The sequence below is a fragment of the Schistocerca serialis genome, chromosome 4 (genome assembly GCF_023864345.2).
Source record: "Schistocerca serialis cubense isolate TAMUIC-IGC-003099 chromosome 4, iqSchSeri2.2, whole genome shotgun sequence".
Lineage (NCBI taxonomy): Eukaryota > Metazoa > Arthropoda > Insecta > Orthoptera > Acrididae > Schistocerca > Schistocerca serialis.
Window position 1 is genome coordinate 800,598,379 of NC_064641.1, and position 13,888 is coordinate 800,612,266.

Consider the following 13,888-nt stretch of genomic DNA (forward strand, 5'->3'; position numbering starts at 1 on the left):
AAATGTGACTAACATAAGTGACCCACTAGGTGTGGATATGTACTAAATAGTGAGAACATTATGAAATAACTGTGTGTCTAAGAACCAGGGGATCTTAGTTGTTGGGGACTTGAGGGATAATGAGCTTATATAGGCTGTTACATGAAGAGTGGTTTTATGAACATATAGTTTCTATCTAGAGTAATGTATGATGTAATTGGGGAGAAAAGATGTAGGGGAATATGCATATGTTATGCATAAATAAGAAGTAATTGAATAAGTTACAAGATACCTTCACTTATTATCAACAAATACTTAAGTAGACATGATATATATAAAGCTGAGAGTTGACTCGCGAAAAACTAGGTGTAAGTAATAATGAGCTGTAGGTAAAAGAAAATTAGGTTCTGTTCAAATTGGTGTGGTGATGATTTATGCTGGAGACTTTTTTCCTGGAGTACCCAACAGCTGCTTGTGACATCAGAGCAGGCAGAGGCTCAGAGTCTGCAGAGCAGTGCAGTGTGACATGGAACTCCATCCATGGTAAAGTTCTTGGATCTTGGGACTCGGTAACTAAGGAGATCTACATACAACAAGGAATAAAATCTGACTTGGAACTGTAAAGAGAGTCAGTTCATGTTATTATCTGGTCATACGAACTTATTGTTGATTGAAAGTTAAAGTGATTTGTAATTGGGATAATAAACCCTGTTTTTAAATCTACCAGCACCTGTTACTACATAATATTAGTTATTTCACAGGAAAAGTCTGGTGGAAGGTGGGTTTCCTCTGAAATCAGCAAGAAGATCACTTCAAGAAGAAGAAAACTCTTGCAATATGCTCACAAATATTAACCTGCAGTCATTGAGCTAAAAGTAGCTTTAATATGTTCACTGTGAATAAACAGCAATGCTTATTCAACAACTAATGATGAACTACTTCCTTTTTAAATTATGAGTTCATGTTTCATGAACTCTTCAACTGAGTAGCAACCTGACTCACTCTGTCAACAGTAATTTATCAACTTCCTTCATCTTCATAATGTGCAGTAAATCTACAACATTTTTTATCACAGAAAGAATGAACTGGAATTAGGAATCTGTAACAGGCAAATATGAAGAAGTTAAAAGATCAAAATATCCTAGTTATCAGTGTCTAAAAGGAAAATATGGCTGTATTCATATTTGACAGTGATTATAACTAGAGAACAGAAAAGTTATTGAATAAAACATTGTTACAGATCAGAAAAATCTGACAAAGAAGTTAAAGAAAGGACACTAAATAATAGCATACATAGTTTAAATTGCTTGTTTTTGGATAGTAAAAAATGAAATCTTACTGTAGTCTACTTTATGGGTGGAAATGAAGCTGCATAAACTCAATAGGGCAATGCTGCATGTTGTGAATAACATAAATTGTCCAACGTATAAAATGTGTCCTGTACCCTAATGAAATGATTAACAAATTCATGAAATCTTTTTGAGTTTTCAAATGAGGAGCTCTGAGAGTTTCCTACTCATCATCTTCAGATGACTTGATACATTGATTCAAAACAACTGTGCCACGTGGCTGATAACCCAAGATTTCATCAGTGAAATTTTCCAAAAAAGTCAGCATTCTTGTTAGATCAGTAAATGTATCCTGTGTGATATACCCCTCTTTTCGAACCTCCCATAACCTGACTCTATTCCTCAAAAGGAAACCAAAAATTTTGAATACTAGGATAGTTGCTTCTATTTTAATTGTGTCTATTTCAACTCCTGGAGGTTAGTACTGGTCAGCTGTTCTGTCTTCCAGCAACAAAGGATGGAGAGAGAGAGAGAGAGAGAGAGAGAGAGAGAAGGAGGGAGGAGGGGGCAGTGGGGGGAAGGGTATAGAGGGGGTGAGGCAGAGGGCTTAGCAAAATATTTATGTAATTATTGTTGTTTCTCTTGTACAAATATTTTAATATGTGCAGTACACATTTTCTTAAATGTTCTTTTCTGCAGGTTCATAGTCATTTCCAGGTTTAGAATAGTACAACGTCTGTTACAGAGTAGGGTTGAAATTGTTGAGACTAAAAGTTGGTGTATTATAGCTTCCCGTAACAATGGAAGACATAGCTGTCCTGTACTGTTGGCCGATACAACATCACTTCACATGTGGCGCCAGCGTAGAGTGACACGTGCAGTCTGCATTGTGTATTTTGCTGCTAGGAAATTATTTAAATTTGGTGTTGTAGGTTGTGCTAGTGTATTCCATTGGATGCAAAACTCTGAGGCCTTCCTCATGCATACATTCTCATATGGCTCAAGACAAAAATACAGTAAACTCAAACTGATGATGTAATTTGTGCAGAAATATCAAATCCTGAAGAAGATTGATTGCTGTTTGATATTTTTACCAAAAATATGATGCATGGTCTATACAGTGCTATGAAGCCACAATCACCATCATGCATCACAGACAAAAAAAAAAAAAAAAAATGATCAAGAAAGTATCCCAGAGAATTCATTCATGAAACTCACACTGTTGATGATGGCTGTCCTCAATACAGACACTGCATATCAGCTCATGGAGGTTGCACAGCTACTCAGAATGAGAAATTCTGATCTTAAATTGATGATGGATTGATTGTGCCACATTTACCTTCGTTATCAAAAACATTTAAAGTGCATATCAATGTGGAACATTGAAATTCCATCAAATCAATAAAGTACATACATGAATATGTCAAAAAAAGACAGTGGTATGGCAGCATTCCTGTTGATAACCCCGATGTGTGCACGGTCGAAGTTGTTCACTTTCTGACAGCTTGATGTACCAGCAGTAATGAGTCTGTGTGAGGCATACTGAGTTTCCTGATTCACTGCCAGTATCCCAATATTGTTCATCTTAGTGCTCATCTTGAAACTGGACAAAGAATCTGTTTCACAGAAGAAAACACAAGACATGTTGTTGCTGCACCAGTGTACACAACACTGACTGCATTTTTTTGCACTGTGTGAAGATCTATTTTCTAAAATGTTATTGTACTATACATGGAATGTGACACTGAAAAACTTCTGATGACTTAAACAAGGCTGAAGGATTAAAGGCTGCCAAAATCTGTATTCTTGTGACACATTGGGTCCTATTTAAATAGTACATCCAAATAATGCCAGATGCCTCTATTTGAGGATGCTGCTGATTAATATCCAAGGTCCAACTTCATATGCAAATTTGGGAATGATCAATTACCTAAAATGCCAGATGTACAGAGAAGCTTGCAAAAACTTTAATTTGCTGAATAATGACAAACAATGGAAAATTACATTGAAGGACCCCTCTGTCAGCAATCATCTGCAATAAACATAAACATTATTTGTTATCATTTAGACCACGTGCTCACCATCAAACCCCAAAGATCTGTGGAAAAAATTCAGAGAAGACTTGAGCAAACACATTTTGCACTATATTCATACAATTAGCAATGATAATCATCTGGTTTCCAAACTACATTTTCAATGAATGCTGATGAATTGCTTGCATTTGTCAAAGCTAATAAACAACTATTAGTTTCAGATCAAAAATTGGCCTATGATACAATTACGAATTCAGTGGTGGCCTGTGGTAGATGCAGTATGTTTTTCCTTGAAGCAGCTGGCAGCAGAAGGAAAATGTTCCTTATCAGCTTGCTACTAGCTTAAATTTGCTCTCAAAATGTGATTGCTTTGGCCCTTGCATCATCATGTATTGCATCTACATGATTGGATAGTGCCCAAATTGGCACTGGATATACAATTTTCCAAAGCTCAAACATAACATTTCCAAAGATGGCAAAAGTGCTGCGAACTTACAAATTAATTGTTTCCTGGGATAAATGCACCCTGCAGTGCTCAGTTTCTAAAATTTTAGGTGGCAAATCACACTTCTTCAATCATACAACCACTCTCCCTCCCCCTCACCATCCACCCATAAAAATCACAAATTTCATTTTTTTCAAATTTGTGGTAAAACTTACAATGAGAAATCATTTTTTACATAATACTGTTCTGAAATTCATGTTTTGGTCAAAGAACAAAACAATAAGATTTAATATAAATGACAGGTGCTACCATCTGTCCCAATAGCCATGTCACTTTGCTCTCTAGTTCTGCTTGATACATGCACAAGTCTGTAATCTTCGTAACTACCGAGTCATGTTTTCAACTGCTGCCAGTTGAAAAGTTCAAAAAGTTTGAGTTGCAATGTAGACGGTTGTTGAATGTGTCTTTAGTATTAATTATTTCTCATTGATTTTCATAACATAAGATGTCGCTACGCTGATCACTGAGGTGACTGACACAGTCAGAAACAAAAGGCAATACAAACCGATGACAACTTCCGAATGCAGCTCAGCATATACTACACACACACACACATACACACACACACACACACACACACACACACACACACACACACACACACTCTCTCTCTCTCTCTCTCTCTCTCTCTCTCCCTCTCTCTCTCTCTCTCTCTCTTCACTGGTGCTGATGCAGCAGGAAAGTATGGTTACCTTGTGATGTAATAGGTGTGTATCAATGAGTTCAAAAAATATTCTCTTGGAGGTGCTGAACTGCCATTCCAGAGCATTCCAGCAGAAATTAAGCCCCATCACCATGGCACGTAATAAATTGCTTGAAGTGCTTGGTTAGACTCTTCAAGATCTATGAGCAAATGCAAACTCAGTTGGTGGAGCTCTCTTTTTATTTGCAGGCAACTTCCAGCAGACTCAACTCATCAAAATTAACATCCGCTGGTTAATTCAGCACTTGCCTCAAAGCACTGGATCTTTGGAGACATGCAGAGACACATATTAAAGACTAATATGTGCATAAATTTGCTGCACAACACATCAACTATATTTCCAAAATGGCTACTGGGCATTGGTAATGGAAAAATACCAGTTGATCCAGAGACGAAAAAATATCTATCTTTTTCATTGAACTTTCGTGTCATTGCTCCATCCCTCACACAATTAATTCAGAGAGTTTTCCCACAAATTTCTTGCAATTACAAATATCATCAATGGCTTTGTGAACATGCTATTTTTGCAGCAAAAAAAACACCAATGTCAATGCAATCAACTACACAATCTAAGAACAAATGTACACAATGCTCCATGCTGTGTACAGCAGAACACGGTTGGTTCCATATTATTCCCTTATACTTTTATTGGCCTAATGATGATAGGATGATGTTTACTAATAATTTTTACCTTAAAGCCAAATGTTTGCATTAAAGGATGGATGTTGGCTCACCACGTTACTTCTTATGTTAATCTGAAGATGCACCACAAGGGCAAAACATATAATTGCCAATAAATGGATAAAACAACTACCAACCAATACTGTCTTATTTCAACAAAAAGATCAACATCATGCCTTTCTTTTTGTTTGACCCTTTCTTTGCATGTCCCTTTTCTAATCCATTATATATGGAAACATCTCTATATGTCTTTCTTGCATCCACAGTCCCAGATTTGCACCTGGTGGCCAAAACTGGAGCTATTTTTTTTACCAGTGTGAATTAGTTTTACATTAACAAGTTATAATATCTACCAAGTTTCAATGGCATACAACAATTTCAGCCCACGCTGGACCTCTGCGAGGAACTTCATTTGAGTTATAAACAGCCGGTATAACAGAATTCTGTAATTAACTATGCTGTTGTCATCGTGATATTACTGTGGAAAGGTCAATGTTCCTTCCATGCATCAGATTCTATAACATCCATGGGGTACATTATTTTCAGAATAAAAGTGCTTTATGTCAATATTGTGTAACATGGATTGAGATGCCTGCTCAGTTCTGTATTCAGAAAGTAATAGTTCTCCATAGTGCACTGTCACGATTGCTCCACAAGGTTGTCATTGAGAAGGGATGCCAACTCACTGCACTCCCAGTTATGAACATTTTGAAGTTTTCATAAGAATGTCTGGACCAACAAGGCACTAGCTTTCTTATAATATCTAGTCCATACAACAAATAGAGCTGATTATGGATTCTAGTCAGCCCTACTTTGTGCATGTTTGAAGCCCATGATCATAGTTGGGCAGGAATAAGTTCGGTTGACACATCTTCAGATGCAAAAATACTATGTGTAACTGGGAAGCATCAACTGACACTTATAAGGGTTACATCCTGAATATCTTTCATATACCTGTTTCCTGTCACAATGCATAGCCAACCATAACTGGTTGGTGCAAAGAACTTATTTTTATATAACCATAGTATACACTAAATCATGAGAATAAAAAGAACATAGCTAAAGATTTCATATAATAGACTCAGTTAATCTGAGAGTTCAATAGGAAATTAACAACAGTATATACCAAGTGGTGCAAGAGGAAAGGAAATGCCTCTGAATCTCGTGTCAAAAAAAAACAAACAAAAAATGGCTCTAAGCACTATGGGACTTAACATCTGAGGTCATCAGTCCCCTAGACTTAGAACTACTTAAAACTAACCAACCTAAGGACCATTCCATGTAGGCTTTCACCTAAGGACATCACACACATTCATGCCCAAGGTAGGATTCAAACCTGCGACCGTAGCAGCAGTGCGGTTCCGGACTGAAGCAGCTAGAACCACTCGGTGCTTAGGATATTTGACTACTGTCATTTTCCATTTTCATATATTTCAATTCTTCTCAGTTGCTATTCATGAAGTATTGGATCTGGTAATTCAGTGGAAAAGATCTTGCACTGTTCAGTGTTGTATACTTCTAATCATGTCAGTGCCATTTCCAAATCATTATAGAAGCTTAGACTCTGAAAAAACACTGTTTCATTTGGTATTTTCATTCCTAGAGTGCAATTTGTCTTTCTTTTGCACTTTCCTTCACTTTCAAAGTGCTTCTGTGTCACAAGCATATAAATTATGTGATGCAGATAACAAAATGTAATTTAATAGTCCAGAAGCCAAGTGTCATATTATGATCTAATAGAAATTTTAAAAAGTTGGGTAGTTTGTACTGTGTTTCTTTCTTTGTCTTAACTATGCAAAGTTTTCAAAATTTTGTCAACTTTAGAATATTTAATGAAGTACCTGTAAATCTGATTCTCTTAAATGGACTAATTTCAATAATTACAAATTGTTTGCAGGCCCTTGATAGAAATGGTGATACCATCAGTTCTTGATGACTCCTTATGTCCAAAAGGCAGCCATGTTTGTCTGCTGTTCACTCAATACACTCCGTATCACCTAGCTAATGGCCAAGTGTGGGACAACACAACAAAGGAGAGATATGCAAAACTGGTAAGGGCTGTTTCACCTACTACTGCTACATCTCAGTAAACACATAGCACTTTGATTGCCTCAGTAATCACATTGTGCCACTCCAGACTCCACTGAAAATATTATGTAGGAAACTGGATCTTGATTTAGAAAATTTTGTGCATTATAAAACAATTTTAAACTATTCCTAAAAAACAAAAAAAAAAAAAATGCGTTGGAGTTTGTAACAGGCTGTCAGACAAGAAAGTAAAAGTTTAAGCAGTTGTTTTAACAATTTTTGGTGTTTCTATCAGCCTCATAATCTGAAATACTGTCAACAATGACCTGGCACTCTATTGTGACTACCTGCTTCCCTTTAATGTTCCCTCTCAATTCTCTCAGCATTCTGCTCTCATCTTTTATGCTTCCTGATTTTAGTTCTTTCTACTGTTTTCTTTCAAGTTAAAAATCATACATTCCCTTTTTCCTTCCACAGAGATCAAAACTTCTGTTGCTAACCCAGCCTGGTAAATTACTTTCATGTACATCCAGCATCTAAATCTATACTCTGTTGACCACTGTGAAGCACATGGCCAATATTGCTTCCAATTATACACATATTAGGGTTTCTTCTTGTTGCATTCATGAATGGTGAGTGCAAAAAATGACTGCTTAAATGCCTTTGTGCACACAGTAATTAGTCTAATACTGCCTTCATGGTCCCTTTGGGAATGAAAGGTAGGGTGCTGTTTATATTCCTAGATTTATCTCAGTGCTGGTTCTTGAAACTTTCTATGCAAGCTTTCACTGGCTAGCTGATGTAAATCTCAAGCTTCTGCTAGTTCAGGTTTCCCATTCACACTCTTTGAGAATCAAACAAACCTATGACTATTTCTGCTGCCCTTCTTTTCACATGTTCAGTGATACAAGGTGCACAAGAGCTTTGTAAACAATCTTCTTTATAGACTGACTGCATTTTCCCAATGTCCTTTCAATGATCTGAAGTCTGCCACCTGCTTTACCTATGATTAAACTTGTGTGACCACATTATATACCCAAAAATTCTTACATCCAGGTATTGGTATTTATTGACTGATTCCAATTGTGCCTCATTGATATTGTGGTCATAGGGTACTACATTTTTAATTGCGTGAAATGCACAGCCGTCATTCCTGAACATTTAAAGGAAATTCTCAATCTCTGCACTACTTTGAAATCCTATCAATATTTGACTCATTACTTGAGCAGCATTTTGCATATACAGCAGAGTCCCATTAATCCAAACACTGGTAAGCCGAACATTCGGTTAATCCGAACATGAAAAATGTTAGTCTAAGTATGGAAAACTGTGTGATAAACTGCTGTACACACACACTATTTTAGTTTACACAGTACAGTAAACATCTATTAGAAAAACTGGCAAGAAAACATTAGGGTTAAACATTGCATAACAATGAAGGAAAAGCTGTCAAACTTACTAAAATACAGCGGACATTTTATCCCTATTTTTTTAAATGACAAAACCTCAGTCATTGTTTTTTTGGTGTAATGAAGATTTTATATGATGCATAGTTCCGCCATCATCTCATAAACATCAAATCAGCAGGTGTAGCAGTGGGCTGTTGCTCCAAATAATGTAACGCAAGGTCAAGGGGTTCTGCTGCATAACTGTGTGGCACCAGCTCTCCCTTGTCGCTTTCAGGCTCATTGTCAATTCCGTCACAGCAGTCCACTTCTTCCTGGTCTTGAGTCACAGCAGCAACTAAATCAGCATCAGTGATGTTCTCCACACATGCCCCATCGCTGTCATCCACTCTAGCTGTCACATCCTTCACTAGTTTCTTCACATCCAAGGACTGTCTCTCATTTGTAATAGATTTTCCTCTGCATTTTCAACTAAGTTGTTCTGAAATTTAAGAAATGACCACAGTTTTCACCATGATTTTCTCAGAGTATTTTCTGAATATTCTGCCATGCCTCAGCAGCCCAATAAATAACATCCTTCACACTGGACTTTTTCATTTTTTCCACTAAAGGAATGCTATCATCTTGGATCATCATTCTCAAAAATTGTTTCTGTAAATCAGTTTTAATGTTTGCAGTGTGCCCTAGTCCATCGGCTGTAAAAGTGGTGTAACATTCAGTGACAAAAATTTTGCCACAATTTCTCCATCACATAATACCTCAGTGCTGGGGTTAAATGGCACATTATCAATCAAAAGGATTGCACGGGAAGACAAATGATTTTCCTTAGAAAACCATTGAACAGAGGGAGCAAACTGGCCATGAAACTATTCTCTGAACAGCTTACCATCCATCCATGCTTTTTTCTGGTTGCGATAATATACGGACAGGGACTTTGTGTTGCAGTTTTCAAAAAGTCTGGGCCTAGCAGATTTGCCGATCAGCATTAAAGGCAGCTTGTGATTACCATCAGCATTGCTGCGTGCTAATAAAGTCACATGATCTTTGAACATTTTAAAACCAGGAACATGGTCTTCTGCATTTGATGCAAGGCTTTTTGTTGGAAATGCCCTAAAATTAAGGCCAATCTTGTCAGTGTTATAAATTTGTTGAGGAGAATACTTTCCCTCTCTTATCATTTTTGCAAACTCACCCAAGTATTCCTTTGCTGCATCATGGTCAGAAGAAAGCTTCTCTCCAGTAATTGTTAGTTGACGGATTCCATGACATTTTTTGAATCTGTCCAACCAACCTGTACTCGCACTAAAAGACTGATCACCCATTCATTAACTTGTTCAGGTGAACAGCCTTCTCCTGAACCAGTGCTCCACTCAAAGGAGTTCCCCTTCCTCTTTCCTGTGTCAACCAAGAGCTTCATCCACTTTCTCGTACTGGGACTGTTTCAAAGTCTGCCGAATTTCTAGTGTTTTTCCCTAAGACATTGTACAGGCCTGTTCAAGCTTTACTCAGTTCTTCTTCCAATCACAAATGGTTGCTTTACCAACACCTAGTTCAGTTGCCGGTTTAGATACATTCTCACCATTGCCTATCCACTTCAAAGCATTCAGTTTTTCTTTGAGAGTTAACGTTGTATGTTTCTGCTTACTCATGATGAAAATATGTACACCACTACACCTGATCGAATACAATACAACTGTTACTCATGCCAGTGATAGATAACTAACGTAACCAAGCACTTTGTGAGCCAACTGCCAGTGCACTGACCTCAGACACTACAAAGGTCTCAACAATGCACAACAACAAGGGCAGGGAGTAAGAGTGAGCCATCATTCCCACACTTGTTCCCATTTGTTACCATGGTGTACCTACTTATCTGCTTGGTATACTTCATTCTAGAAACTCGTCACCGTAATTCCGGCTAATCCGAACAAATCGGTAATCCGGACAAGATCCGATCCCAATTAGTTCGGATTAATGGGACTCTGCTGTAGTACTACAACACATGTGAAACATCTGAGGTTAGTGTTATTATTGTTTTGCAGGTCATACATGCATATCCAAAATTATGGGAATTATATATAGTATTATTTAGGGCTCTGTACTTGTTCCATTATTATTAAACCCATTTTTCAACAATATGAAAGGTAGTGAGAATTAACAATGAAGTATTGTTTGCTGACGACAAGTTGTCAGTAAATGTAGAAAGAGATCAGGAAATGATTGAAGGAAGCATGTTTATTTCAATAAATAACACCAAGTGATGGCTCATAAAGAATGTCTCAGTTATGAATCTAAAAAAAGATTATGTTCATCGCACTCACCAGTAAAGAAAAGACAGATCACATGGATATATTTAAACATAATACAATACTAATAGGTAGCCTTTCAAGAGTTTTGTATATTGTGTTACAGAATAAGCTCCAATGGACAAAACATAAGGATAATGTCTACTGTACATTATGCATTGTAATGTTTATTATGTAACAGCTTGCACATTGTGCAATAAACAACTTCCATGTGAAATAGTCAGTATTCTTTTTGAACAATATTTACAATATAGAATTACAGAATAGGGACTCTCCAACATCAATAATACAAAAAATTTTTGTTTTGCAAAAAATGGGTATTGTCCTGTCGGAGTAACAAACTGAATGAACACTCTGGAACACATAATACACTATAGAATGATTAAACACCTCAGTGTCTGCTGCTTCACTCATGTTTGTGTAGTAATTACAACAAAAATAATTTTATAAGCATATATTAGGCATACTGAAAAATTAATATACACTCCTGGAAATTGAAATAAGAACACCGTGAATTCATTGTCCCAGGAAGGGGAAACTTTATTGACACATTCCTGGGGTCAGATACATCACATGATCACACTGACAGAACCACAGGCACATAGACACAGGCAACAGAGCATGCACAATGTCGGCACTAGTACAGTGTATATCCACCTTTTGCAGCAATGCAGGCTGCTATTCTCCCATGGAGACGATCGTAGAGATGCTGGATGTAGTCCTGTGGAATGGCTTGCCATGCCATTTCCACCTGGCGCCTCAGTTGGACCAGCGTTCGTGCTGGACGTGCAGACCGCGTGAGACGACGCTTCATCCAGTCCCAAACATGCTCAATGGGGGACAGATCCGGAGATCTTGCTGGCCAGGGTAGTTGACTTACACCTTCTAGAGCACATTGGGTGGCACGGGATACATGCGGACGTGCATTGTCCTGTTGGAACAGCAAGTTCCCTTGCCGGTCTAGGAATGGTAGAACGACGGGTTCGATGACGGTTTGGATGTACCGTGCACTATTCAGTGTCCCCTCGACGATCACCAGTGGTGTACCACCAGTGTAGGAGATTGCTCCCCACACCATGATGCCAGGTGTTGGCCCTGTGTGCCTCGGTCGTATGCAGTCCTGATTGTGGCGCTCACCTGCACGGTGCCAAACACGCATACGACCATCATTGGCACCAAGGCAGAAGCGACTCTCATCGCTGAAGACGACACGTCTCCATTCGTCCCTCCATTCACGCCTGTCGCGACACCACTGGAGGCGGGCTGCATGATGTTGGGGCATGAGCGGAAGACGGCCTAACGGTGTGCGGGACCGTAGCCCAGCTTCATGGAGACGGTTGCGAATGGTCCTCGCCGATACCCCAGGAGCAACAGTGTCCCTAATTTGCTGGGAAGTGGCGGTGCGGTCCCCTACGGCACTGCGTAGGATCCTACGGTCTTGGCGTGCATCTGTGCGTCGCTGCGGTCCGGTCCCAGGTCGACGGGCACGTGCACCTTCCGCCGACCACTGGCGACAACATCGATGTACTGTGGAGACCTCATGCCCCACGTGTTGAGCAATTCGGCGGTATGTCCACCCGGCCTCCCACATGCCCACTACACGCCCTCGCTCAAAGTCCGTCAACTGCACATACGGTTCACGTCCACGCTGTCGCGGCATGCTACCAGTGTTAAAGACTGCGATGGAGCTCCGTATGCCACGGCAAACTGGCTGACACTGACGGCGGCGGTGCACAAATGCTGCGCAGCTAGCGCCATTCAACGGCCAACACCACGGTTCCTGGTGTGTCCGCTGTGCCGTGCGTGTGATCATTGCTTGTACAGCCCTCTCGCAGTGTCCGGAGCAAGTATGGTGGGTCTGACACACCGGTGTCAATGTGTTCTTTTTTCCATTTCCAGGAGTGTATTAAAGATCCGATTCTTTTTCTATGCAAGTCTAAGAAAGCTGCTTTGTCATGGTGACTGTTAAATACCTTTCTTTGATTCAGTTCACAGATTGCCACACCTTCTAAACTGTACTTCTGACCAGAAAGTGATTCAGTTAACTGGAGCAAAGGTTTTTGTTAATTCTGCCTTTTGAATTCTCTTGTTCATACTTCCATGGAAACTTTAATCCCAAACACATGTTTCTCTATTTCTAACTGAGAAGTCACATGTCAGTTTTCATAGATTTAGATTTAAAAATGTTCTAATATAATGAAATATTTTCATAAAAATTTTCATGCTCTTCAGGTTGAATTACCAAAAACAATGAAATACACATTTTATTATTTCTAACTGAGAAGCCAAACACAAGCCTTAGCTTCAAAAATGCTTTCATAACGAAATATTTCCATAAAAACTTTCATGTCCTATTTCATCCCCCTTAGGGACTGAATTTCCAAAACGACCGAAACACATATTTTTTTTACTTTTAGTTGACAAGTCAAACACTAATTTTTATAGATGTAGCTTTAAAAATTCTTTAGGAGTTATTTAATAATGATTTATTTTTTAAAAAACTTTCACCCACTATTTCATCCCCTCAGGGGTTGAATTTCCAAAAATATTTTTTAATGTCTGATCTAGAAACCAAATATCAATTTTCATAGATCTAGCTTCAAAATTGTTTAGTAGTGACATTTTTTTAAAAAGCCTTGCATCCTCTATTTAATCCCCTTAGGTCTGGAATTTCGAAAAATGCCTTCCTAAACAATGTCTACAGCATAAGATCAACAGCCTCTACAAATTTCAAGTTTCTATCCTTCACGGTTTGGCATGGTGCAGATGAGTCAGTGAATCAGTCAGGACATTTCTTTTTATATCTTCTCTGCAACTCCCCTTTCTGTTCCATTACTACTGGTTATCAATACTCATAGCAGTCAGAGCAGCAATAGTGTCCTGTTATTTTCATAAAGCCTCATTGGCATCATGTTGGGTAGATAACACCTCACTACACTATCGTCTGTAAACTCAGTA

General features: G+C 38.6%; 1 protein-coding gene across 1 annotated transcript in view; it reads left to right on the forward strand.

The window, feature by feature from the left end:
* LOC126473391 (pyridine nucleotide-disulfide oxidoreductase domain-containing protein 2-like) overlaps nucleotides 1-13,888 on the forward strand; it is a 169,114-nt gene that overhangs the window by 130,128 nt on the left and 25,098 nt on the right. The window contains exon 9 of the mRNA XM_050100399.1: nucleotides 7,088-7,241. Coding sequence (XP_049956356.1) covers nucleotides 7,088-7,241 — 154 coding nt within the window. The remainder of the gene's footprint in view (nucleotides 1-7,087; nucleotides 7,242-13,888) is intronic.